This window comes from Ogataea angusta (assembly GCF_019207475.1).
Source record: "Ogataea angusta isolate 61-244 chromosome Unknown 61-244_NODE_1_length_1302399_cov_90.877568, whole genome shotgun sequence".
In the NCBI taxonomy this organism is placed as follows: domain Eukaryota; kingdom Fungi; phylum Ascomycota; class Pichiomycetes; order Pichiales; family Pichiaceae; genus Ogataea; species Ogataea angusta.
Genome location: NW_025065215.1, coordinates 782,852 through 809,008, shown reverse-complemented (window position 1 = coordinate 809,008; position 26,157 = coordinate 782,852). Strand labels below are relative to the sequence as shown.

The 26,157-nt window shown below is 56.1% G+C and overlaps 11 protein-coding genes across 11 annotated transcripts; 6 read left to right on the top strand and 5 right to left on the bottom strand.

Annotated features, from left to right (window-relative positions):
- Positions 1-22: 22 nt before the first annotated feature.
- On the bottom strand, positions 23-1,480 carry KL928_000497 (uncharacterized protein; the record flags this gene model as incomplete). Its single annotated transcript, XM_043205726.1, has 1 exon — positions 23-1,480. One exon carries the CDS (start codon positions 1,478-1,480, stop codon positions 23-25), a length of 1,458 nt encoding a protein of 485 aa, XP_043062392.1.
- A 165-nt stretch (positions 1,481-1,645) lies between these two features.
- On the top strand, positions 1,646-2,788 carry KL928_000496 (uncharacterized protein; the record flags this gene model as incomplete). The annotated part of the gene is made up of 2 exons (XM_043205715.1): positions 1,646-1,984; positions 2,306-2,788. 2 exons carry the CDS (start codon positions 1,646-1,648, stop codon positions 2,786-2,788), a joined length of 822 nt encoding a protein of 273 aa, XP_043062391.1.
- Positions 2,789-2,818: 30 nt separating this feature from the next.
- KL928_000495 (uncharacterized protein) lies at positions 2,819-13,915 on the bottom strand (the record flags this gene model as incomplete). The annotated part of the gene is made up of 1 exon (XM_043205704.1): positions 2,819-13,915. One exon carries the CDS (start codon positions 13,913-13,915, stop codon positions 2,819-2,821), a length of 11,097 nt encoding a protein of 3,698 aa, XP_043062390.1.
- Positions 13,916-13,974: 59 nt separating this feature from the next.
- On the bottom strand, positions 13,975-14,643 carry KL928_000494 (uncharacterized protein; the record flags this gene model as incomplete). The annotated part of the gene is made up of 1 exon (XM_043205693.1): positions 13,975-14,643. The coding sequence occupies one exon, from the start codon at positions 14,641-14,643 to the stop codon at positions 13,975-13,977; it is 669 nt and encodes a 222-aa protein (XP_043062389.1).
- A 104-nt stretch (positions 14,644-14,747) lies between these two features.
- Positions 14,748-15,314, top strand: KL928_000493 (uncharacterized protein; the record flags this gene model as incomplete). Its single annotated transcript, XM_043205682.1, has 1 exon — positions 14,748-15,314. One exon carries the CDS (start codon positions 14,748-14,750, stop codon positions 15,312-15,314), a length of 567 nt encoding a protein of 188 aa, XP_043062388.1.
- A 97-nt stretch (positions 15,315-15,411) lies between these two features.
- Positions 15,412-17,106, top strand: KL928_000492 (uncharacterized protein; the record flags this gene model as incomplete). The annotated part of the gene is made up of 1 exon (XM_043205671.1): positions 15,412-17,106. The coding sequence occupies one exon, from the start codon at positions 15,412-15,414 to the stop codon at positions 17,104-17,106; it is 1,695 nt and encodes a 564-aa protein (XP_043062387.1).
- A 101-nt stretch (positions 17,107-17,207) lies between these two features.
- On the top strand, positions 17,208-18,512 carry KL928_000491 (uncharacterized protein; the record flags this gene model as incomplete). Its single annotated transcript, XM_043205660.1, has 1 exon — positions 17,208-18,512. One exon carries the CDS (start codon positions 17,208-17,210, stop codon positions 18,510-18,512), a length of 1,305 nt encoding a protein of 434 aa, XP_043062386.1.
- A 119-nt stretch (positions 18,513-18,631) lies between these two features.
- Positions 18,632-20,512, top strand: KL928_000490 (uncharacterized protein; the record flags this gene model as incomplete). Its single annotated transcript, XM_043205649.1, has 1 exon — positions 18,632-20,512. The coding sequence occupies one exon, from the start codon at positions 18,632-18,634 to the stop codon at positions 20,510-20,512; it is 1,881 nt and encodes a 626-aa protein (XP_043062385.1).
- An 856-nt stretch (positions 20,513-21,368) lies between these two features.
- On the bottom strand, positions 21,369-22,653 carry KL928_000489 (uncharacterized protein; the record flags this gene model as incomplete). The annotated part of the gene is made up of 2 exons (XM_043205637.1): positions 21,369-22,576; positions 22,638-22,653. 2 exons carry the CDS (start codon positions 22,651-22,653, stop codon positions 21,369-21,371), a joined length of 1,224 nt encoding a protein of 407 aa, XP_043062384.1.
- A 99-nt stretch (positions 22,654-22,752) lies between these two features.
- On the bottom strand, positions 22,753-24,534 carry KL928_000488 (uncharacterized protein; the record flags this gene model as incomplete). The annotated part of the gene is made up of 1 exon (XM_043205626.1): positions 22,753-24,534. One exon carries the CDS (start codon positions 24,532-24,534, stop codon positions 22,753-22,755), a length of 1,782 nt encoding a protein of 593 aa, XP_043062383.1.
- A 405-nt stretch (positions 24,535-24,939) lies between these two features.
- KL928_000487 (uncharacterized protein) lies at positions 24,940-26,133 on the top strand (the record flags this gene model as incomplete). Its single annotated transcript, XM_043205615.1, has 1 exon — positions 24,940-26,133. The coding sequence occupies one exon, from the start codon at positions 24,940-24,942 to the stop codon at positions 26,131-26,133; it is 1,194 nt and encodes a 397-aa protein (XP_043062382.1).
- Between the last annotated feature and the right edge of the window lie 24 nt (positions 26,134-26,157).

Genomic DNA, 26,157 nt, shown 5'->3' with positions numbered 1-26,157 from the left:
TGAACAATGCATTGGGGGCACATTAGTTTCTATTAACGCCCATTCGGAACAGCACCTGCTTGCCCTTCTTGCCCTTTCTAATCTCGAGGTCGGACTCCTCGCGTCGTTCCGGCAGACCCTGGCCCCACTGCCCGATCGAGGTGGTGACCGGGTTGACTCTTGGTGGCTTGGGTTTCTGAACACTGGGCAGTTTCGGGAACAGCTGCTCGTCCAGCGCCGGAGCTGGGGGCTTGGGATGCGAGTTGTTGAGATACGTCAGCCGCACGTTTGACGAGGTGCCTCTATTGACGACGGGCTTCGATTTCGGTGGCGGCGCCTTGCGCAGCCCTGTCGCGGGCTGGTTCTGGCCCCACGGGCCCACGGGCCGCGACGCCGGCGCCGTGCTGAGCGCCGGGAATTGCTGGTCGAGCAATTTTTCGCGATTATGGCTTTTGAGCTCTGTCTCGAGAAATTTATGTGGGGCCGAATTTTTCGGGAACAGCTCCTTGAGCTCCAGCAGCAGCAGACCAAGATCTTCGGCCGAGCTGTGCACAAACAGCTGGCGCAGTTTCGCAAGCACCGCGCGCTCGTTGCCGTTCTTGCCGAACTCGCCCACCAGCTTCTGGAACTCGTCGACCTTGGCCTGGTTATAGTTCAAGTAATGTCTAGCTCGCTCGTCGAGCCGCAGCTTCTTGGTCTCGTAGCTGTCCTTGGGCTCGTCCTGCTTCTTTCTCTCGATCGTCAGCTTGCCGCCGAACGCCGGCAGCTTGCGGTCGCCGCCCAGAATGGAGCCGTGCTCCTTGATCTGGTGCGCGCGCAGGTCCAGCTCGTCGCGGAACACGACAAACTTCTGGTCCAGACAGGACTGCACGTTGCAGACGAAGTGCGCGTCGTGGAAGTGCGACGCGAGATGGTCGTAGTTGCGGAAATACTGCGGTTTGGTGGCGTCGATCTGGTCGCAAATGTGGCACTTCTCGTGCTTATCACGCATGTGCACAAACAGCTCGTCGTCGCTGTAGAATCGCTTGCCGGTGCAGAACCGGCACTGCGGGTGGCCCTTGAACCCGTTCTGGTCGCCCTTGACCTGGTGCTGGTGCAGCTGGCGCGAGTTGTACAGCTTGAGCTCGCACACAAACTGGTTTTTCTGATTCACGCAGATATTGCAGAAAACTCTGTCGTGCTGCGTGCGAACGTGCTCGCTGAGCTGCTTGAAAGTGCCGAAGACAGTGCTGCACTTGGGACACCTGTTGAGCAGCAGGTCGAGCGTCTGTTTCTTGGCGTCCTGCGACGTGAAGTCGATGGCGTACTTGTCGTCAGAAACCGCGACTGTCTGGCTGTCGGAGTCGGCAAACAGCACTCTGTCGTTCTCGGTACGACACACCAGACACTGCTTCTTGTGGTACAGCGCACGGGTCCTGAACGCGCACACGTGGCACGTGTCGTGCTTGCAGGGTGTGACGGCCCTGATCTTGATCGGGTTCGTGCACACTATACAGGACATGGACGGATACTTTTCAGACTTTTTTTTTTTTTATTTTTTTCCATGCTAAATTTGAGTGCGACGCTGCACTTCTGGAAGATCGTCGCCAACCCGGCGCTCGTGAACCCGCAGCTGATCGTCCCCACGTTCCAGCACCTTCCACAGAGCCTCCCCCACATAAGAGGTATGGTTCTGGACAAAGACAACTGCATTGCCAGAGACCACGACGACAGAGTATGGCCCGCGTACGAGGAGCGCTGGAGCTCACTGAAAAAGGAGTATCCCGGACGACTGCTCATCGTGAGCAATTCGGCAGGCACCAACGATGACCTCGACGGCCAGGCGCAACGGCTCGAAAAAAACACCGGCGTGCCTGTGCTGCGACACTCCACCAAGAAGCCCGGGTGCTGGCCCGAGATCGTGGCCTGGTTCGAGCAGCGCGGCGTGGCGCCGCACGAGATCGCCGTCGTGGGCGACCGTCTGTTCACAGACATCCTGATGGCCAACATGATGGGCTCGTACGGGGTGTGGGTGCGCGAGGGGGTGCACCTGTCGCAGTCTGTGCTCTGCCGTTTTGAGCGCTTCCTGAAAAAATAATTAATTTTTATTCTGGCTACCACCAGCTACCATGGCCTCCCGCAACAACATATCCACGTTCCGGCTGCTTCTGGAGGCGCACGGCCGTCCTGCCGATATCCGCCCTGCGCGGATCAACGAGGTGGCCAACTGGGACGCCATATTCTCGGACCCCAAGATGTTCTCCTCGATGCTCATCTACATAGCGTTCATGATGGCGCAGCTGGGGCTCAGCTACGCCGGGTTCGTGTACTTTGAGGTCGAAAACAGACCCGCCATCTACAGCGTGTCGCTGCTGTACAACATCTTCGCGTCGTACTTCTTCCCGATCCTCATAGCCAGCACCATGGAGGAGAACCTCGAGAACCCGTTCGAGAGCCTGCGCAAGGAGGTGCGCGCGTGCCAGGGGTTTGTGGTGTGCGTGTGCATCCAGGCGGTGGCGCTGGCGCTGTCGGTGTGGTCCACGGTGCGGATCTTCCAGACCGAGCAGGTGCTGCTGGTCGACTACGACTACGTCTCGCGGCGCACCAAGAAAATCGACGTCACCAGCATGATCAAGGTGTTCCAGGTGGTGAGTCTGAGCCTGACGGTGTTTGGGTTCATGATGAGCCTCGTGAACTTTGTCATCACGAGAAACAGACTTATCCGGTACCTGCACCGCATCGAGCGCGAGAGCGAGCACGAATGGGCCAGGGACAATCTGCCGGACGACTTCTACGAGCGCTGCATCAAGACGCACCGCGGCACGGCTAAGTAGATCTAATACCAGTATATTTTGCAATGTTACATGTATGCCATCCACAGGGTGTCTGTGCTGGCGAGGTTGCGCGGGTTGACGGCGTGCGCAATGAGGTTGAGGATGAACTGCGACGCGATGCCCTGGCCCTCCATGTGGCTGAGCTGCGCCACACGCTTGGTGACAAAGTTGACGTTGACCCTGACGATCTCGCGCAGGTGCGGGTCGCCCGCAGAGGGCCTGTGCTGCTGTGTGAACCAGGCAACCACCTCGTCGCGCACGAAAAGATTCAGAAAGTGCTCCATCTCGTACTCCGGGTCGCTGAGACACTGCGCGATGATCATGATGTGCGCCGACAGAATGCCCTCCATGCCGGCCTCGCCGATCAGCTTCTGCACGTTGGGCGTGAGCCGGAAGGGCACCATCTCGAGCGAGCAGAAGAGCGGCGCCGCGCGCTGCGCAGACACGTCGAGCGTGCTGTTGGCGAACGCGTTCGAGTGCGTCTTGCCGCTCGCCACCTTGTACGGCAGCATCTCGGACGTCCACACGCGGCCCGAGCTCTGGTTGATGTGGATCTTCTGCGGCTGGCGGGAGTTGATGCACAGCATGTACGTCATGAAGATGAACGAGGCGTACTGCGACGTGAACTGTTTGCGGAAGAGCCAGAACTCCTCGAACCGCGTGTAGTGCCTGAGGAAGTAGTCCTTCATGACGGTGCTGGGCACGAGCGTCGACTGGATCGCGGCCAGGATCTCTGTCTTGACGCTCAGGATGTCTGGCTTCGGCAGCCGCGGGTCGTACGCAGCGTGCAGCTTCTCGATCGTGTACGCAAACGGCTCGTCCTTGTTGAGCCCGTTCTGGCGACAGTAGTCCTCGTAGATGCTCAGCATGTTGACGTAGTCCTCGCTGTCGCTCATGATGCGGATGTGCGGGCTGAGCGGGATCGCCACGGGCAGCGTGAGCTCGATGTTGCGCCGTCTGGCCTGCACGTTTTTCGAGAGCGCGTCGTTGAAGATGCGGAACAGCTGGAAAATACGCTCCTCGCGGCGGCAGTGTCTCGCGGCCGGGAACTGCACCGCGAACGAGTGCAGGCTGCCGTCGTGGCCGCGGATCGTGATGCGCTTGTAGCACGCTGTCGGGCCGCGGATCAGCTCCAGCGTCGGCAAGAAGCGCTCGATCTTAACAAAGTGGTTGTTGGTCTCCTTGTTGAGCAGGTACTGGCCCGGAATCTCGATGTCCTCGAACTTCTGGTGGTGGAACTGGCTCAGGTGCGGACACACGCGCTCCATGTTCATCTTGCCGAAACTGCGGTCCAGCTTCTCCTCCAGACAGTCCTTCCACTTGCGCAGCTTGCTGATGTACGTCTCGAGGTTCGGCTTGCTCTTGATGATGTCCACGTCGAACTCCTCGCGGATATGTTTTGGCAGCACGGTGTCTGCGAACCGGATGATGTTGGCCTCTGTGGCAGGCGGCAGCCTGGCGTCCTCCTTCGGGTTCGAAAGCCGGTTGAAGTACTGCACGCCGTCGTTGTACAGGGCCACCACGAGCCGGTACGCGTCGTCGTCGTGGCTGCTCTTGAACCGCTGGCTGATCTGGTCAACGAGCGACTCGAGCGACAGGGCCAGCAGCGGGTACGCGGTCTTCAGGATGCCCATAATCTCCTCAACATGCTGCCACGGCTGCGAGTTGGCCCCCGGCGCCGACCCTGGCGCCGGCGACGAGCTGCCCGCGGGCGTGGCGCCCGTCGGGTGCTGTGCCAGCGCCTCGGGGCTCGTTGGCGCGTTGTCGCCGTTCGAGTCCGGCCGCTGCGTCATCTGCCGCTGCAACACGGCAAAGTCCTCCTTGGTGGTGCGCAGCTGGAAGTGCAGCGCCTGCGGATACGACTTGGCGATGCGGATGAGCACGTGACGCGCCAGCCGTGCCTCGCGGTGCGACAGCGACGTGAGCAGCTGCGGAATGAACGTGATCCAGTGCCACACGGGCATCTCGCCCTGGTGCGACTCGAACGTCTCGGCGAGCGTGCCGCTGGCGTCGTCCAGACTGATCAGCCACAGGATGCGGCACAGCAGCCGGCGCGCCTTGTTGTTCTTGTACAGCCCGGCCGCCTGCAGGTAGCAGCTGATGGCGTGTTTGGCGTACGCGATGTCGTTGCTCTCTTTGAACCGGGCGTCGTTGAAGAAGCCCCACTCGGCCCACGCCTTGGGCAGGTTGAGGTCGAGCTGGACGGCCGTGGCAAACGCCTGGTTCGCCTCGTCGGGCGAGTTCAGCTTGGCCAAAAACATGCCCTTGAGCGTGATGAACTCGGCCTTCTGCTGCGCGGCAAAGTACACGAGGTTGGTGTTGCTGATCACGTCCAGGCCGGTGCTGAGCTCGGCTGGGTTCTGGTAGTGGCACTTGGCCTGCTCGCGCAGCTTGAGGAACGCCTCCTGGATCTCGATGTTGGGCAGCGTGTAGATCTTGGTCAGCTGGTTGATGCACACCTCGGGCATGTTGTGCTTTCTGGCGACGTGCGCAAACCGGTTGATGACCCACGCGATCTCGTGGTAGCCGCGGAACGCGTACGAGTTGTTGCTGCTGTTGTTCTGCTGCAGCGCAGGAATCAGAGGCATGTACACCTTGTTGATCACGTTGAACGCGTGCTGGCGCCACGTGACCAGGTCGTTCCAGATGTTGATGTCGTCCCAGATGTTGGGCAGGCGCTCGCGCCACGCCTGCAGCACGCGCTTGAGCTCCTGGCTCTTCACGTCCAGGTTCTGCGCCGTCGTCGTGGCGAGGCTGCGGTACACCTGGCTCGCCTCCATGAACTCGACGTACTGCTGGAAGATGTGCAGCAGCGAGATGTGTGCGCCGGTGATCCGCGTCGGCAGGGAGTGCCACTTGCGCAGCGCCAGCTGGATGCCCTCGTCGCAGTACCGCGTCACGTTCTGGATCGTCTCCTTGCTGTGCGCGTAGCCCTGCAGACACAGGAACGTCTGGAACATCTGCCGGCGCGGCGTCGGCACGTCCATCACCGTCTTGACGCTCTGCTCGAGCGGCTCTCTGTCGGAGATCCAGTCGGCCACGCGCCAGCCGCACTCGAGCAGCAGGTCCGTGAACCCTTCGTGTTTCGCCAGCTCCGTAAGAATGTCCCAGTGCTGCAGCTTTTCCGCGCACAGGATCCAGTTGTCCTCCCACAGCGCATACTCGCTCTCGCTGTACGGCAGCACGCCGCTGCGCGCCTTGATCTGCGCGTTCTCGTACAGCTGCAACGCCTTGTCCCAGAGCCCGATCTGCTCGTACGACAGCGCCGAGTTGGTCTCAAAGTACTTCGCCCGGCGCCGCCACATCCCGTAGAACATGTCGTCTTCCTGCAGGTTCGAGTACATCTCGACGAGCGCGTCGCGGTTTGTCTCTTTGATTTTCTGGTTCTCGGTGACCGGGTTGGTCTCGATCTGCTCCATGATGCGCACTCCAGAGTACCATGCGTCGTAGTTCAGCCCCAGGTACTTGACCAGGTGTGGTGGCAGCTGCAGGTCCGCACACTTGCCCGCGGCCTCCAACATCGTGTGGATCACGTTCGGCTTGCCGTCCTGCTGCCGCACGTGGTAGTCCTTCGACAGCAGCGTCACAAACGAGTGCAAGAAGTCCGCCTTGTTGCGGTGGTCGATCGCGCCGTACGCGATCGGGAACAGCGTGCACCACGAGTTGTGGATCGTCTCGGGGCTCTGGTACGAGATGTCCATCAGCGGCTCCAGCACGTCACGTGCACGCACGCGCACGTGAGCGCTGAGGAAGTCCCTGTGTCTGCTGACAAACGCGGTGATCGGCTCGCGGGGAGCGGGCTCCTGTGCGCTGCGTTTCGGCAGCGCCTCGTCGATGTCGCCCAGAGCAGCCAATTTGTACTCGTTGTCCGTGTACTTCAGAACATGGTCAAAGTCAAAGCTGCCGTAGAGCAGCTGCGCGGCCTGGTTCAGCCACGGGTACTCCGCGAGGTACTCCCAGTTTTGCTCGCGAACAATGTAGAAGAGCCGTTTGTCGAGGTCCTTTTCGAGCGAGCGGTCCAAGATGCTCATCAGCTCGCGACGCACGCCCGTGTCGGAGAGTTTTGTGCCCACGAGGAACGGATGCTCCATGCGCACGGTCAGCTCGGTGCCGGCAAGTGCCGGGTCGTTGAAGATGTCGATGATGATCTGGTAGAACGCTCTTGCGAGCTCTGGGTCGCCCTTCATCTCAAATACCATCATCTTCGACAGTATACCTGCGTTTTCCTTGGTAGTCGGGAAGAGCTCGTTCTTTGCAAACACCCAGCCGCGCGCAATGTTGATGATGCGCATCAAAAGGTCCTTGTCGACGGACCGGTCGATCAGCTGCACCAGCAGCGACAAGAAGATGCGCCGCTGGTCGCCAAGCACAGAAATGCGCATGCTCGAAAAGTCCAGGATTTTCTTCAGCAGCTTCGTCGTCATCTTGGCCTCGTAGTCCGTCTGGTACGCGCTCTGTTCGGCCGAGTTGCTGAACTGTCTGTTCTGGCTCGCTATGGCTATGTGGTCCTTCACGAGCTTGCTTAGTGTGCGCATGATCAGCGGAATCTGGGCGTTCTGCGCGTCCGGCTTGTACTGCGCCAGCGTCCACGACAGAGTCACGCCCGCCGCGACAGAGTTCATGCTGTTCAGGTCTTCTGAGATCACGTTGGTCAAAAAGGCAAGGAAGTTCGTCACCTCTTCCGGCTGCTCCTCCTCGGTGGCCGGCACCTGCGTGTTGATTGCGCTCAGAATCAGATTCAGAACCTTCTGCAACGCCTCCTGGATATCGTGGTTGTCGGAACGGATACATTTTTCAAGCAGTTTCTGCAAATACTCCAGGTTCGAGACGATCCACTCCGCAGACTTCCACTCCAGCGCAACACCTAGCACCTCGAGCGCATTCAAACAGTATCCCAGCACGTTGCTCGTGCTGAAGTCCGCAGCCACCAAGAACCGCTCGAAAAAGGCAAGCTTGACGGTCACCTCGGACCAGTATTTTGGAGAGAGCAGAATGTGCAAAATGTTGAGCGCACGCTGGCCCAGCTCGTTCTCTGACGCGCGCTGCTGGCTGATGCACACGTAGCGAATGAGAAACGTGATACAAGTCTCGCGCTGGCCAAACGGCACCGTGTACGTCTTGGCGTCCGAGTCGACGTCCATCTTGTCGCCGTCGCGCACTGCCTCCTCCTTCGCCTTGGTCTCCCAGTCCAGAATCAGCTCGCCCATGTCGATCGCCAGCACTTGGTTCTCGGTCGAGCTGTTGTTCAGTATCGTCAGCTTGCCCACGGCAGTGATGATGTTCGGCACAAACTGGTCACGTGCCTCGTAGAACAGGTCCGCGTGGTGCACAATGAACTGGTACACGTTGAGCACCTGCGTCACGTTGAAGCCGTCCTCGGACAGCACGCGGCGCGGCCACTTGAGCCAGTCCATGCTGGACCCGATGCGTGACTCCAGCACGGGCGCCAGGATGTCCAGCGCCTGGCGCACGAGGTATCGCACGTCGATCTGGTTGGCGCGCAGAAGCGCCACGAAGATCTGCGTCACCAGCTTGGCCGGCGTCTCGAACGCGGCAATGAAGTACGCCGTCGACACGTACGCGGCCTGTTTTGTGATTGCGTCGTCCAGCGTGATCAGATTCCAGTTGAACTTGATCATGTCTTTTTTATAGTCGGCGACGAGCTCTGGAGACGTTTTCTCCAGCAGCGCGGTCAGTTGCAAAAGCTCCACGCGGTACGAGTCAAACGAGCCTGTCTCCTCGCCGCGGTGGTTTGCTTTCCAAATCTTCTCGTTCACAGCACCGAGCCAGGCGTCGTTCACAAGCCCGGCATGGTTTCCGTTCACGTGCAGCTCGTACAGCAGCGTCGGGAGCAGGATATTGCGCAAAAGATACAGCTTCGCCGCCATGCAGCTGTCTGTGTCGAGAGCGTCGAGGACGGCGATCAGATACTCCTGGCGCAGCTCGACGCTGGCGTTTTTAACGATTTTCTCAAACGTGTAGTCCTCGAAAGCGGGCGACACGGCAACCTGTCTGGCGGCCACAAACGCCACAAGGGCGAGGGTCTCCTTCGGTCCTGCGGCAGTTGTCTCGAGGAACTCGACGTAGACGGTCTGCAGCCTGTCCATGGCCTGTTGCAGCATGAAATGGCAGTCGGACTTGAGCCCGACGGTTTTTTCGTACTCGATCGACTGCACCGACGCGTCGAAAAGCTGCTGGAAGAGCGGCTGCTGCTGCTTGAGCCAGTCGCGGTCCTCGTGCGCGATCGCGGCAACGAGGTCCACCAGGTTGGCAAATTTCACGTAGCGCACGTTCTGGTCCTGCTCGTCGGCCAGGCTCTTCGCAAAAGTGTCCAGCTGTGCGCGGACCTGGCTGCGGAGCTCGGGCGAGTCCGGCAGGCCGACAAAGTACGCGAGCCAGCAGCCGTACGTCCTGTAGCTGAACTTCTGGACAAAGTACGTGACGGAGTGCTCGCTGAACCGGTTGAGGAACTTGGCGATCGGGAGCCGGAACGGCGACGTCTGGTGGCGGCGCAGGTGTGTCTCGAGGTACAGCAGCGTGCTGAGCAGCTCTTCCATGAAAGTGTACGCCTGTGGGGGCAGCAGATGGAAGATGTTGAGGATGGCGACGATGATCTGGACCGTCGAGTTGTTGTCGAGCTCCTGCAGGGCAATGCGTTGCAGAGTCTGCGGCTGGGCCCAGGCCATGAGGTGGTCGAGCAGTTTGCGGCCGATCTCGACCTTGAAGTACGAAATGAGCAGCTCGAGAAGCCGCGACAGTGCCTCGAGCCCAGACACAGACAGTTTCTTGTGGTCCGACAGGTTCATGAGCATCGGCCGCAGACCGCTCTGCAGCAGCTCCTTGGGCAGCTTCGAGTTCTGCGACAGCACCTGTTTGAGGCCGGCGTGCGCGGCGTTGATGATCTGCGACGACTTCGCGCACAGCGTCTTGAAGAACACGCCGAGGATCCGGATCCGGATCTGCGGGTTGCCATTGGAAAACGCCGGCTTGGTGAGCGCGAGCGACAGCAGCTTGATGCACACGACACGCAGCTTGACGAGCTGCTCGGACGTGCGGTGCTCGGAAATGCGGTGCGCGCTGATCAGCGACTCGTCCTCCGCGTCGACGAGCGCAAGCGCCTCGGAAAGCAGCCTGTTCAGCTCGTCGTTGAACTCCAGAAACGTGTCCTCGAGCCCGAGACAGAACGTGATGGCATCAATGTTGCCGATCTGCATGTGGAACGGCAGCGCGCGCAGCGGCTTGCCGAAGATCGGCGCCAGCAGAATGCCCTTGCTAGGCGAGATCATTGTCGCGACGGGGACCTGGGTCACGTGCGACAGCGTCTCGAGCGCGTCCTGCGCCGTCTCGCGCACGTTCGGGTTCGAGTTGCTCAGATCGAACACGATCTGGCTCACCACCGACTGGAACGGCTGCTGGAACACCGCCTCCTTGGACACCTCGCGGTTGCAGTCGTTCAGCAGCTTGAGCACGAGCTGCTTCGCCACGCGACAGACTTCCGACGGCACGTCCGGCGGCGTGTCGCGCAGCACAAAGAACATCGCGCGGCAGATCTCCAGCTGCCGCAGCGCAAAGTACTGCACAGGAATGTCCAGCTCGTACATCATCGTCTGCAGCCCCAGACACCCGCCCAGTTTCGTGTAGTACGCCTCCTCGAAGCAGCAGTGCACAAACTTGGAGCACATGCGGCGGATCGGCAGGAACTTGATCGCGTCGTCGATGCTGCCAAACAGCGTCACACACGCGTTGAATATCGTGCGCACGGCGTCCACGCCCGTGTCGCGAACGGCCTTGATGTGGAAGCTGAGAGCGTACGAGATGGCGTCGAAAATCGTGTTTTCGTTCAGCGACTTCTTGCCCTCGTGGTCGCCCACACTGAACCTGCGGTTGAATTTGTACGCGTCCACCATCGTGCGCCCGAAGAAGAGCAGCACGTAGTGCTCGCAGATCCCTGTGATCAGCGCGCGCGCCTCGTCGCGCACCTCCTCGATCGACACCGCGTAGAACAGCGCCTCGAGCAGCCGCACCAGCAGCTCCTCCTGCCGCGTGAACCGCGCCGGGTCTTTCACGTTGTCCGGCGAGAGCGCGATCTCGCCGCTCGCGCCCAGCTCTTTGGCCCTCGCTTCGTCGGTCACGTGACTTATCACCTGCTGGATGCGTGCGGCGAGGTCTGGTGGCACGTCGTCTGTGTCGATGAAGAGCTTGAGCACGGCAGAGAGGTATCTGAAGGCGCTCACGCGGTAGTGCATCTTGTAGCGGGTGTTGACGAGGGTGTTGAGCGCGGTGGAGATGCCTGCTGTGATGGACACCGGAGTCTCTTTTGGCAGGCCCTCGATGCGGAACAGCGCCTCCAGTTCCTGGTTGGTGGCCGTGCTGCCCTGCAAATCGTGGTGCAGCCCGATGAAGTTGTGGTTGCGCCCGCCCAGTTTGCCGAGCAGCCGGAACGTGGTGTGCGAGTGCTGGTGGTAGTAGGGCAGCGGGCGGAGGTGTTTCCAGAGCGCCTTCATCACGTCCTCGATGACGGGCTCGATGATCGGGTCGAAGTACTCGGCGGTCAGGTTGTCGACGCAGAGCTCGAGCGTGCGCAGGCCCTGGCTGATGAGCTCCTGCGAGCCGTTCAGAGCATACACCAGCGGGCGCATCAGGTAGCTGAGGTGCGGGACCAGCACACTCAGCCGCACAGGAACGGTCAGACACAGCTCGACGTAGATGTCGCGCTCCTGTGGTCTTCTGGCGGTCTGGATGAGTCTGTTGAGCGACTCAAGCAGCACCTGCAGCAGCGGCAGGATCTCCTTGTAGAGCGCCTCGAACCTGCCGCCGCCGATGCTGCGGAAGAGCGTCCGGATGAGGTAGAAGTACACGATGGGCTCCTTGGCGGTGGTGGTGTACTCCAGCGAGCGCAGGATCATCTTGTTGAGGTGCGGCAGAATGACGGTCTCGTTGGCGGCCTGGAACAGGTTGACCGACATGAAGCACAGCTTGAACAGCCGGATCAGGATGTTGGACTTGACGATGTCCATCTCGCCGAGTTCGCCGAGCTTCGACATGACGAAGATGATCAGTATGCCGGAGAAGTTGGACGTCGTGGTCTCGCTGGCCAGGAAGAACTGCGGGATGTGCAGCAGCGCGGCGTTTTTCAGCATCGCGTCGAACATCAGCTCCAGCTGCGACTGCATCACCTCGTTGAACGCGGACGGCTCCAGATAGATGAACATGGTGGCCAGGATCTCCATCAGGTCTTTTTCCTCCTTGGACGAGGTTATCGGCAGGTTTGGCCCGCTCACGTCGAACGTCTGCTTCAGCTGCGCGCTGTTGAGCACGGGCTTCGAACTCTGGAAAAACCGCAGCCCAAAAATGCACTCGCGGAACAGCTCTTTCAGTATGTTGACCTCCTCGCTGCTCACGATCCGCGCACAGTCGTTCCAAACCTGCGGCGTGTACTCCTTTTGCGGGGGCGGGTTGCAACTGCGGAACCCGTAGAAAATCGACTTCAGAAACGTCATCAGCGTCCGGAACAGGTACTTGGCGCTCTCGAGCGGGTCCTGCGGCGAAGGCTGCGCCAGGTGGATCGGCACGTCGCGCTGCATCTCGTGGAACGTGTATTCTGGCGAATCGACGTCCATGGCGTCGGTGTCCGTGGATTCTGGTCTCGGCTCTGGTTTCGGCTCCTCCGCACCAAACAGAGGCTTGCCGGTAAGATGTTCTGCCTTGCTGCGCCAGGAAAGGCTATCGACGCGTTTCTGTTCCTTTTTTTGCACAAAACTCTCGTGTTGCTGCACAATGTCGGTGTACTGTCTGTTGAGCAGCGCAAACCGCTTCACGAATGCGTTGATCATGATCAGAAACAGCTGGCGCGCGTCCTCCTTGTCGTCCAGCTTCAAAATGCGGTCCACGAGGTTCAAGAGCAGCTTGGCGCTCATGATGTGCACGGTTTGCGCCAGAGTCGGGTCCTGCAGATGGTCGCAGTATAGCTGGACGCTCTTCCAAATGCGGTCTGTCGACAGATTGCCATTGACGTGGATAAAGTCTGCGACGATAGAGTACGCGAGCGGCCGCAGTGTCTCGTGTGCAGTCAGGCCCTCGCCGATGATCACCCGGTCGTCAAATAGAAGGTCCATTTTGGGCAAAAATAACGTGCGGAACTCGGTCGACAAGATGTGCCTGGTGGCATGCAAAAGCTCTCTTCTGGCCGTGGCAAGCTCTGGCGGACAGTCTTGCAACAGCCGCACGATGAGGTCCGGAATCTCGCCTAGAAACGGCTCGAGCGCAGAGTTGGCCCCGCGCCGGATAAACACGTACGCCAGAAAAGACGCCGCCTTGACCTGGCCCAGGATGAAGTCGCCGTATAAAGCACGGTTCTTGATCTCCCTCGTCACCCCGGTGACGTACTCGCCGCGCGCCTTGGCGGCCTCATGGGCCTCCTGTTGCTTTTTGGCCTGCAATCTCAGCAACCCGATGACCTGCGGAATAAAGTTGGCAACCGAGTCGTCGATGATCTCCTTGTACGACGAGTACAGCGAGACCATCGTTATCGGGCACTCGGCGATCATTTTGAACGAGTGAGTCGCCCTAAACAGCGTCTTGGACGTGTTTTCCTCCAACTCCAGCGAGCCAGGCGAGCCGCTCGTCGGTGGAGCCGAGGACTCGCCGTGCTCGCCAAACTGTTCGTCGACTACTTGCGCGATGTTGCTGTAGATTTCCTGCAAAATATCGATGAATTCCTGCACCCTGTCGGCAAACTTGGTTTTATAGCTCTTGTGCAGCGACGCAATGATCTTCATACACTGTATTCCGTTCTCTTCGTTCTCCTCTCTGATCAATTTTGTCAACACGTCCAGAACCTGGACGCTGTACGGCTGGAATGCCTCGTTAACAGGCAAACGGTGGATGATGTCCAGCACCAAATGCCGCAGCTTCTGCTCAGGCGAATTGGATACCATGCTGACGGGCACGGACTCCAAAAGCTGGAAGAAAACCGGCATCAGGCTCTTGAGAAAATGCTCGTATTCCTGGGCACCATTGTAGGTCTCTAGAGTATCACAAAGCTCGGACAGGACGGCGTGCTGCGCGGCCAGGTCCAGACTCGGGTCCTGCAGCCTTGTAACAAAGCTTTCTAGAGATGCCATATTATTTTCTCTATAAACAATATTTCACGAAAAAAAAAGGGATTTCTCAAACTTTTTGATCATAGGCCAGTCACGTGACCGCCGGCCGTGTGCTTCAGCCGGTCGCACAGGCTGGCGTATTTGTGCAACAGGTCGAGATACTCGGCCACAGGGATGTATGTGCGGTCGCCCACGGACCTGAAGAGCACCTCGGGGGGCACGAAATATTCGTTTATGCTCAGCTTCTGCAGCGGGCCGCCTCTATAAATGTTTTCGCTCTGGTCTATTTCCAGCTGGGCCTGTCTGGCGAGATTGTTGGCCACTTGGATGATATCTGGGTTTTGGTGTGCGTAGTCGTCAAAAATTGACACGGAATAAGACTCATCTGTGGCCGACTTTTTGGGTGCAACGGCAGCGAAGACCTTGTCTTTCAGGTCTCCTGGCTCGCCGTGGTGATCCTCGTTTTCCTCGCCGGAAGCGGGTTTTTCTGTCTCCTGGGACGGTTTTCTGAACAGATTCCACACTCCCTGGCGGATCTTGGAGGACTTGTTTTCCGGCTGAAGCGTTTTGGGTGAGCCCAGCTTCAGTTCCATCCCCGTTGGGGGTCTAGTGCGTACCGTCCTAGGACGCTCGGGTCTGGGGCTGCCTGTCTTGGATTTGCGGATAGAGGCATAGGTGGGACGGGCATAGTGGGGCAGCTCCTTTGGCGTCTCCTCTGTCATGAGAACTAGAGATTTGGCTAGAGACATGCTTGGCGCTAAAAGAAGGAGGGAAGACAAGATCCTTAAAAAGATTACATAAGATGTTAAAAAAATTATCAGATCTAAAAAAAAAAAATATTCAGTTAATTATCATGGGCAAGGCCAAGAAGACTAGAAAGTTCGCACAGGTGAAACGGGTTCTTTCGAAGAACGACCCGAGAAAAAAGGAGAATGCAGACAAACCAAAGCAGACGACCGACAAGGAGCTCGTGAAGGAGGTGCCGCAGGTCTCGTCTGCCCTCTTTTTCCAGTACAACGAGGCAATCAAGCCGCCTTACCAGGTGCTGGTGGATACCAACTTCTTCAACTTTAGCATCCAAAAGAAGATCGATATAGTGCGCGGCATGATGGACTGTCTCTATGCCAAATGTATTCCGATTGTGACAGACTGTGTCATGGCCGAGCTCGAAAAACTGGGCCACAGATACAGAATAGCACTCACGCTCGCCAAAGACCCCCGGATCAAACGTCTGACGTGCTCGCACAAGGGAACTTACGCGGACGACTGCCTGGTGCACCGGGTAATGCAACACAAGTGCTACATCGTGGCCACCAACGACGCAGACCTCAAACGACGCATACGGAAGGTGCCCGGTGTGCCGATCATGAGCGTTGGTAGCCACTCGTACGTGATCGAGAGGCTCCCGGATGTGTTTTAGTGCGTGTGGACGGCGTTGTCCTATTTTGCGGTGTAAGGGTGTATAGTGCTTCAAAGATAAAGACCAAATTTTGTACAAAAATACATCTCTTGTTAGCATGTCTCTGCAGGACAACATTGACAGCCTTGTGAATATGGGCTTTGACGCATCTGTTGCACGCTCTGCGCTCGAGCGGGCCAATAATAACATTGAGGCCGCGGTCAATTATATCTACGCGGACTCCTCTGGAGAGTTGCCCTCCTACAGTGAGCAATCCGAATCGGGAGTCTTGGGGCCCGTCCAGGACGGCCGCAGCGCCTCTACGGCGATCCCAATTGAGGACGATATCAAAGATAAGATTGCCAGCTACGGCTACGGCGCAGAGAATCGGGAGATCCAATTGGACTCTGACGAGTCGGAGCACGAGGTTCTGCCCAAATATGACGTCTACGACGACATTTCGCGATACAAAAGAGCACCAGAAGTGCCTGGAGTTCTGCTTCCGGTGAAAGTTGATCTTCTAGAGGGCTATTTTGCGCCTTTGTTGATGGTTCTGAGCAACATTCCCGCTTTCAGAGATACGGTCTTAGAGCATGAGTTTGAGGACTACGGGTACTCGCCGTACTGGTGGAAAAAAGAGCGGTGTCTCTCGAACGCGGACGTGACCATGGAGGTGCAAAGACTCGTAGCGTTTCTTTCTGCGGACTCGAAAAGAGCATTTTCGTCTATTAGGACGCTTATCGACGCCAGTGCGAAACTGATTACAGACGATTATGAGAGCATTTCGGAGTTCATTCAGTTTATCTACAGCACCATCATCGAGCTGTTTGGTAAACTAGGCTGGACCTCCAAGGAGCGGCTGACCGACCTGTTCACGTCGCGGTTCCAATTTGAGAACGACGAAACCCAGACACACCGCATCTTCCCTGTCGAGTCAAACTATTTTTACAAAGACATCTACCGTATCATGCACTCGCTTTTATGGGGCAAGGATCTGAGCCGCATAGCGCAGCACGGCTTCGTGCGGCTGAGTGATGTTTTGACGATCAGCTTTGAAGGAAACGGCGACACTGTTCCCGGTGGCGGCTTTGAGCTCACCGAGGAGTTTTTCCCGCAAATTTACACATCCGAGTATGAGAAGCTAGTGGTAGATAAATTCCAGCGGATCAGCGAGTTAAGAGAAGAGGTGAGCAAAATCAATGCCCAGAACATGCAGCTCAAGGCGTTCAAGGGTAAACGTGTGGCAGCCTTATTGGAGACCACCCTCAATCACCTGTCTTCTCTTGGCGAAGACGAAAAAATTCAGTCTGCTTCCAAAGAGCTTGAAGGAATAGCCAGCCACATTCTGGATCAGAAAACACAAAACACAGACAAGCTGACGGCCCTGAACAAGGAACGGTCGCAGATGGACATCTACAACATAGACTACATTCTGGATGAGCATAAGACGAACCTGGAGCCTTGGATTCTGGTGGGTGTCATTGTCAGCGAGCGCCAATTCTGCTACAGAACGGAAAAGGGCTGGTACACGTTTGTTTACGAGCTGGAAGAAGGCAAGAATTTTACCATCTCAGAGTCCACGTTTGAGACCATTAGAGACCAGATAAGGGACTACTCAGCAGACAACTTTGATACCGGTATGGTGCTGCTGTACGCGAGAAAGTCTCTGCTGGCCAGCACCCCACCAATAATAAACGAGAAGCTGAAGCAGTTTATCAGCACTGATAACGACAAGGTGGCACAGGACTACGAAGCGTTCATGTCGCAGCAGCCAAATCAAAAAGAGGACGGATACGTGCTGGTGGACATGTGACCAATCGCGTCACCCAAATGGGCTGACGTAAGCGGCTGCGGGATTGGAGAAAAAAAAAGCAGGTTCCAAAAATTTCCGACGAAAATTTTGCTGTTTGCACTATGTCTATTTTGGTTACTAGAGCGCTTCCAGCGCTGAATCTCGGCCGTGTTGCAGGTGCGCGTGCTGTTCCAAGAGTTGTGGCCAACTCGTTTGTCAGATTCGCTGGAACTTTCGACAGATCCAAGCCCCACGTCAACATTGGTACGATTGGGCATGTGGATCACGGCAAAACCACTTTGACCGCTGCCATCACCAAGGTGCTTTCTGAAAACGGAGGTGCCTCTTTCCTGGACTACTCTGCCATTGACAAGGCTCCAGAAGAGCGTGCTAGAGGTATCACTATCTCCACTGCCCACGTTGAGTACGAAACTCCTAAGAGACACTATTCGCACGTGGACTGTCCAGGCCATCAAGATTACATCAAGAACATGATTACTGGTGCTGCTCAGATGGACGGTGCTATTATTGTTGTTGCTGCCACCGACGGACAAATGCCTCAAACCAGAGAGCACTTGTTGCTTGCTAGACAGGTTGGTGTTCAGAAACTGGTTGTCTTCGTCAACAAGGTCGACACCATTGACGACCCAGAGATGTTGGAGCTTGTTGAGATGGAAATGAGAGAGCTCTTGAGCTCTTACGGCTTTGACGGTGATGAGACCCCGGTCATCATGGGATCTGCTCTGTGTGCTTTGGAAGGAAGACAACCAGAGATCGGAAAGCAGGCTATCGAGAAGCTGATGAACGCTGTTGACGAGTACATCCCAACCCCTGTTAGAGACCTTGAGCAGCCATTCCTGTTGCCTATCGACGAGGTCTTTTCCATCTCGGGAAGAGGTACTGTTGTTTCTGGTACTGTCGAGAGAGGTGTGCTGAAGAAGGGTGAGGAAGTTGAGATTGTTGGAGGCAAGAACGCCACTCCTCTCAAGACCACTGTGACCGGTATTGAGATGTACCACAAGGAGCTTGACCAAGCCATGGCTGGTGACACTCCAGGTATTCTCCTGAGAGGTATGAAGAGAGAGCAAATTCAAAGAGGTATGATTGTCGCCAAGGTTGGCTCTTTGAAGTCCTACAAGAAGTTCCTGGCCTCCATGTACATTCTGACCAAGGAGGAGGGAGGAAGACACACTCCATTCTCGGAGAACTACAGACCACAGATGTTTGTGAGGACCACCAACGTCAGTGTCACCCTGAGATTCCCAGACTCCGAGGAGGACCACTCCAAGCAGGTCATGCCAGGAGACAACGTGGAGATGGTGTGCGAGATGCTCCACCCTGTTGCTCTGGAGGTTGGCCAGAGATTCAATCTCAGAGAGTCTGGAAAGACCGTCGGTACTGGTATGATTACCAGACTGTATGAGTAGTTGCTTGTATATGGATTTGAGAGAGGGATAGTTGTATAGTTTAAAATCCCTGGAAAATAAAATACTCGGAATTATAAAAAATATATTCTTATCTTTTTTAATTATTGCTTTACTAATACATGGACGGTCTTGAAGATCAGCCGTTATTGGGCGCGTCGGCCGGCCGCAAACGGTTGCCGGAGCTCCGCCACAAGCACAGGACCAAGCTCGTTGCCACTGCGGCCGCCCTGATGGCGCTGTTGGTCGTCTATCTGTCATGGCCCTCCAGCTACAAACCTCCCAATCTGCCCAAATATCCAGCCCATGTCCCGTTTATTGGCGGCCCTACGTGGAATCCGCAGACAAACTTGACGGCACGCGGCTCCCATGGGGGTGTGGCGTCGGACTCTGCCCTGTGTTCGCAGCTGGGGGTCGAAATCCTCAAGAAAGGGGGTTTTGCTGCCGACGCAGCTGTCACCACTTGTTTGTGCATAGGAGCCACAAACACCATGTTTTCTGCGGGAATAGGCGGCGGCGCGTTCATAACCACCCGGAAGCACGACGAGGACGGCGCTGTGTCGATCGACGCGCGCGAGATGGCCCCTGCGAAGGCGCACAAGGACATGTTCAACGGCCGCGAGGTGCTGGCGAAATTTGGAGGTCTGGCCGTGGGCATTCCCGGCGAGCTACAGGGGCTGTATGAGCTGTACAGACTGCACGGCTCGGGCAACGTGAGCTGGGAGGAGCTGGTCCTGCCCGTTGTGGACATTTTGGAAGACGGGTTCGAGGTGAACGAGCTGCTGGGGCTGGCTCTGTCGGTGTACAAGTCGTATTTTTACGACAACAGGCACGACTGGGATTTTGCGTTCAAAGACGGCCGTCTGCTGCGGGCCGGCGAGGTGATGAGACGGCCACAGCTGGCCGCGACGTTGCGCCAGGTCGCGGAGAACGGCTCGGCAGCAATTTTCTACGACCCGCACGGGCCAATAGCTCCTCATCTGGCCCGCAAGGTGCAACGGATGGGCGGCGTGTTGCAGGCTGAGGACTTTGCACGGTACGAGGCCGTGATCGAGCCGGCGCTCGTGATGAACAATTTTTCGCGGCGCGCACTGGACATTTATACGAGCTCTGGGGCGTCGTCGGGACTGGCGTTGCTGTCTGGGCTCAAAATCATAGACACATTCGAGCCGGCGAAAAATAGAGACTTTTCGGTGAGGGAGTCGCACCGGCTCGTGGAGACGATGAAGTGGCTCGCGAGCGTGCGGAGCAATTTGGGAGACGTGGGGGTTTTGAGCGATAACAAAACGGCCCGGGAGCTCCGTGATGCACGGTATTCGCGACTCGCGAGCGAGGAGTGGTGTGATGCCACCGCCGGAAAAATCAACGACAACGGCACGCTCTCGTGGCAGGCGTACGAGCCCGCATATCAACCCAACGAGCCGCACGGAACCTCGCACCTGAGCGTGGTGGACAGATACCAAAATGCAGTGAGTCTCACCACCACTGTCAATTTGCTTTTCGGTTCGCTGGTGCACGACCCCGTTACCGGAATAATTCTGAATGACGAGATGGATGATTTTTCCATTCCGACGTCGAAAAACGCATTTGGCCTGCAGCCGTCGGTGTACAACTATATCGAGCCGTACAAGAGGCCGCTGTCGTCGACGTCGCCCAGCATTGTGGTGGACCGTGCGACGGGCAAGGTGGACATGGTGATTGGCGCGGCCGGCGGGTCCCGCATCACCACGGCTGTTCTAGAAGCGCTGGTCAGAACGTACCACTACGACATGGGGCTGCTGGAGACAGTTGCGTTTCCACGGTTGCACCACCAGCTGCTTCCAGAGACCTTATTTGTGGAGAAGCCGGCAAGCGAGCAGTTCGTGCAGGGCATGATGCAACTAGGGCATTCTGTGGAGATGATAGACCATGCGACTGCGATGAACGGGATCCGGTTGCAAAACGGCACCATTACGGCGCAGAGCGATTATTGGCGGAAGCTGGGGCAAGCCGCTTGTTACTAGCTAATACGCGGGAATAACGTTATATTAGGTCGTGGTCCGGGAAATCCTCCCCATGCCAAAAAAGAAACATGGAGAACACAATAGAGTTGCCTTTGCTTATTCTGCAGATCCGGAAAATTTTGCAGGGGAAAACAAAAACCACTCCACTCTCAGCAGGCGGAAAAATCGGGGGGTAATGAGGGAGAGACGCGGGGCGCGGGGACCACATCGACCCGTTTTTTACATGTTCCGCGTGATGTACTGTTATTTTGCAGCTAGTAATACATGGACACCTGTCATACAGTGGTTTCGCTACACGGGTGCGGAACGCAGTCCGAGGATGAGTCTAGAGGTTTTTAGGAGGCTGGAGCAATTATACGGCCTTCCCGCAACCCCGTTGAATTCCAGCAGAACCGAAAAAGTTTTTCCGGAACAGTCTCCCCACCCGAGTTTCTGCGTTCTCCGTCATGCATGTAAAAGAAAAACAGACAATTAAAAAGTTTTTCCGAAATTTGCAGAATACGCAACAGCAAGCAAGGTATAAATATGGCCCCTTCTCCCCAAGATTATTCTCTGTTCATAAACACAAATGTCTAACACGGATCAACAATCCAAAAAATCTGATATTGGCTCTGTCACTCCTCCTCCGGAGAATGTGTACGAGGACCAAGCACACAACAAGGCAACTTTGCCTGGACAACAGGACATCAGTACCGGAAAGAGCGCTATGCAATATCTCGGCACTGGTCTGCTCTGTTCTCTGATCGCATTCGGTGGTTTCGTCTTCGGATGGGATACCGGTACCATTTCTGGTTTCGTCAACATGCCAGACTTCAAGACTCGGTTCGGTCAAATCAACGGTAGCGGCGAGTACTACCTATCCAACGTGAGAACCGGTTTGATGATTTCCATCTTCAACATCGGTTGTGCTCTCGGAGGTCTGACTCTTGGTAGACTTGGAGACATTAAGGGTAGAAAGATCGGTCTTATGCTGACCATGGTGGTCTACATTGTCGGTATTGTCATCCAGATCGCCTCTGTTTCGTCGTGGGTGCAATTTTTCATTGGCAGAATTATCTCTGGTCTGGCCGTCGGTTCCGTTTCTGTGCTGTGTCCGATGTTCATCTCTGAGACCTCGCCAAAGGAGATTAGAGGTGCTCTCGTTTCCAACTTCCAGCTTATGATCACTCTTGGTATCTTCCTTGGTTACTGCACGACCTACGGTACGTACCACAACTACACCGACTCGAGACAGTGGAGAATTCCACTGGGCCTGTGTTTTGCCTGGGCCTTGCTGATGATCTTCGGTATGACGTTCATGCCGGAGTCTCCAAGATACCTGATCGAGCATGACAGACTCGAGGACGCCAAGAACTCGATCGCCAAGGTCAACAAGGTCGAAATCGACTCTGAATTTGTCGAGCACGAGGCCGCTATTATTCTGAACTCCATCGAGATCGAGCGCCAGGCCGGTTCCGCATCGTGGGGCGAGCTGTTCACCGGTAAGCCAAAGATCTTCTACAGACTGTTTGTTGGTGTGATCTTGCAATCTCTGCAGCAACTGTCTGGTGACAACTATTTCTTCTACTACGGTACCACCATTTTCAAGTCTGTGGGTCTGACCGACTCGTTCGAGACCTCGATTGTTCTTGGTGTTGTCAACTTTGCCTCCACCATCGGCTCGCTGTTTGTTGTTGACCGTTTCGGAAGAAGATTCACTTTGATCGGCGGTGGTATCGGTATGGCCGTCTGCCTGGTCATCTTCGCAGCCATCGGTACCAAGATTCTGTACAAGGGCGAGTTCGGCGTGGATCCTAACCAGAGCGTGGGAGACGCCATGATCTTCCTCTCGTGTCTGTACATCTTCTTCTTCGCCACCACGTGGGGTCCATGTGTCTTCGTCGTTGTTTCGGAAACCTACCCACTGAGAATTAGACAGAAGGGTATGGGTATCGCCCAATCGGCCAACTGGCTGTGGGGATTCCTGATCGCCTTCTTCACTCCATTTATCACGAACGCCATTCACTTTGCATATGGATTTGTCTTCTTCGGCTGTGTGGTCTTCTCCATCTTCTTTGTGTTCGCCTTTGTTCCAGAGACCAAGGGCCTGACTCTGGAGGAGGTCGACCAGCTGTACATTGACTACACTCCGGGTCTTGCATTCATGACGAGCTTCCACAAAATGCAGCACGACTCCACTGAAAAGGTCTGATGTATACTAATACGAATTGATGAATATAGAAAAATTTGGATTATTAGAACTATGAACTTTTTTTGCTCCAACCGAAAAGTGTAGCTTGTCGCGCGTCATGCTTGGCAGACTTGGTCTGCTTGGCCTGCTTCGTCGGCCTGCCGACATCGCCACTGCCGCCGCGCTTCTCCCGCCCGTGGAGCAGCCGCTCGCCATAACTCTGCGTGTTCAGCGTGCTGTCCAGCGTCTTGGCATAGTGGTAGTCCTCGTGCTCTGTCCGCTCGCTCGCTGGCATCTCGCGCCCGCACTGCGGACAGAGAAAATTCTCGTCTGTAGGAAGATTTTCCGTCTTTTCTTGGCGCTCCTGCTTTTCTTCCTCCTGCTCCCTCCTCGGAGCACTTCTGATCATTTCGTCTATCCGCGAGTACCCGCTGAGTTCCTGGAACCCGCTCAGCGCCAGTCCTCCGTGCGTGCTCGGAAACATGGGCCCGTGGCGCTGGGCGTCCCATATATCCTCCAGCTCCTTCAATAACTTCAGACTCAGCTCGTGGCACTTGCGGCGGATCTCGTCCAGATCGCGGATGATCGGAAACGTGCACTGTCGCGAGCACGTCACGTTGGCCCGGTTGCGCATGTAAAGGGTCAATTTGGTAGGACGTCGTTTCGCGTCGCTTTCCTCGTCCAGCTCCTGCAACCGCAAAGTCAGGTCCACGATAAATACTTTGAACCAGTCCAGTATATCCTCCGGCTTGCTCACGGAATTACCGCGGAAGTTCTTGTGCGAGCCCATGGACTTGACGTCCGTGCGCTGCTTGATCGGCTGGCGCATCTCGCCACGCACCATCTTGTACAGTCTCTCAGCCAGCTGAGGATCCTTGAGTTCGCGCGTGAGATCTGCCAAGCTGAAGTTATCCTTGATATAACGCACCTCGCGGCTGCCAGAGTCAACTTCCAGCGTCTCCAAAATCTGACGGCCGATCTTGCCTCCCATGGACCAGAAATCCGTGAGACTAAAGTTATCGAAAAAGTTATCGATCGCCCTGTTGAACACCGTGGTCTGCTCATTGGGCTTTTTGAAATCGCTCGCCAGCTTCGCCACCGTCTTGACCCGGCCAACGCCAAAAGACGTGGTATAGCCCATCTCCTTCTTGAGTTTGCGCCGCAGCTCATACCCCAGCAACGAGCCAATCATCATCGCTATGTCGTCCCAGTCGCTCACAATGACAGCGTCGTTTTCGACTGGAATGAAAATCCCGTGTGTCTCCTCGAGCTCGGGCGGCAGCTTGTCTGGAATCGGGGGCAGCATCGTGTCCCTGGGGTTTTCTGGGACTTCTCGCAGCTGCGGGAATAACTCCATCATTTTGCGGTACACCATCCGCCCGAGATCCAGAAAACACTCGTCCACACTTGCCTTCTCCACAGAATCGCAAAACCCCTTGAAAAACCGCATCATCTTGCGGCTCTCGCGTCTGTACGGCTCCAAAGAAACTTTATGGTCGACCGGCTCCGGCAAATAGTCCACATACTTCCAGACGTCTTCTCCTTTCTTGAAAACGGCTGTGTGGGCCGCCACTACATCGGGACACTTCATTTTCGCTGTCTGGAGCGAGTCCATGCGACTTATGCCGTACTCGCGAGCAGCATACGACACGGCAATTAAAGAGTTCCACTGCAGACAAACGACGGGGTCCTGCGGCGTCAAGCCCAGCCTGATCTGCTCGTACTGGGCGAAGTAGGCGTTGATGTCGATGTGGCCAATCACGCTGAGCGGCGACTCCGTGGACCGCTCCACATTGTTCAAATCCAGCAGGTTCTGATAAGTGTAGCTTGAATTGGACGGAACAATAAGCATGGTGTGGGGGGTGATTAAGTTTTTCCCAGTGGTGAAAATATTTCTTAAGCAAAAAATATTTACCACTTCCTGTGTAACCTGAAAATGTATGTATCTGTGATGACAAGCTGTCGCCCCAAACGGAGACCAATGACGATTCGATTTTATGCCAAACACACTGAAAATTCTGAGACACATACTAACAATCAGATATCTTGTGCTTTTCGAAATAAAAGTAGTTCTGCGGCGGTCTAGGCCGCCAGTTCTCGCTAATGATGATCAACCATGCTAATCATGAGCCTCTGGCCGGGATTAACACGAATTTATCTGAAGCGGTCTAAGTATTGCCAATAGCGGTCACCTCCAATTATATTCATTTACATTGTAATTTTTTTTTATTTTTTTTTCAGTTAGTGTGTTGTCACCATGCTTGCTCGTCGAGAAGAAATCGCACACGGCGCAGCACAGCAGTCGGCCGCCGTGTCCTTCGGAGAGCTTGCGCTCCCTCTCCCGTACAAGTGTCTGCTGCTTGTCACCGCGGGTGTCTGGCTCTGGTACCTGAACCTGCGTGTTTGCTACGCGTGCAAGATCGACACGCTCCAGGTGCTCAAGCTGAGCGGAACTGACAACCACAGGCTCGTCAGAGCCAGTCTCAACGTTGCATACAAAGTCTCCTTCATGAACCTTGTGAATTACAGCATCTACCTCCTGTTTGTGTCCAACGAGCAGTATTTCAGAGGCCTCGAATATCTCCCCCTGCTGGCCATAATGCTGACGTTTGGAACGCTCATGTGGCCGTATGGCGCGCAGTCACCAGAAAGAAAACGGTTTGTCGAAACCGCGCGTCGCATATGCGTCGGAAACATCGACATTCCTCACAGAAATAACGATATTCTGCTGGCTGATACATTTACGTCGTACACCAAGGTGCTCGTCGACTTTCTGGTATATGTGACAGCTCTGGCTCTTGGCTACCAGACGCTGCCGTCGCCGAACATCAAACAGGAGCTCACAAAGGACCACTTGAAGATATACAACCTCGACATCCTGCTCTCGATGTATCCGTCCCTGATCCGGTTCAAGCAGTGTCTGCACGAATATGAACAGAGCAGGCGCAGAAATAAGCAGCATCTGATGAACGCCATCAAGTACTCGTCCGCGTTCCTGCCCCTGTTTGCAAATATTCTCATCCGGTCCAATATGGCTGGTCTGCGGATCTGGTATCTTGCCGTGTTCATAAACTCGTCCTACACGTTCTTCTGGGACGTGCATTACGACTGGAACTTCCAGATGTTCATGAGATTCCTGTCTAGTAAGCGCGGTCTGCCGCTGCTGCGCCACAAGCTCGTGTACACCTCCACGTTCTACTACCTCGCCATCTTCATCGACCTCCAACTGCGGTTCGTCTGGGTCTACAGGCTGCTGTACCCAGATCTGCTCTCGGGCGAGCAGTACTCCTGGGTGGCTGCAGTTCTGAGCTCGTTGTACGTCGACGAGACAGGCAACTTTGTTCTCGAGATCCTCGAGATCTTCAGAAGATGGGTCTGGGTCTTCCTCAAGATCGAGACAGAGTATCTGAAATCAGCGACCGAGCCGGACCTCGAGTTGCAAAGTATGTAACATTAGGTAATACATCTGATAGAT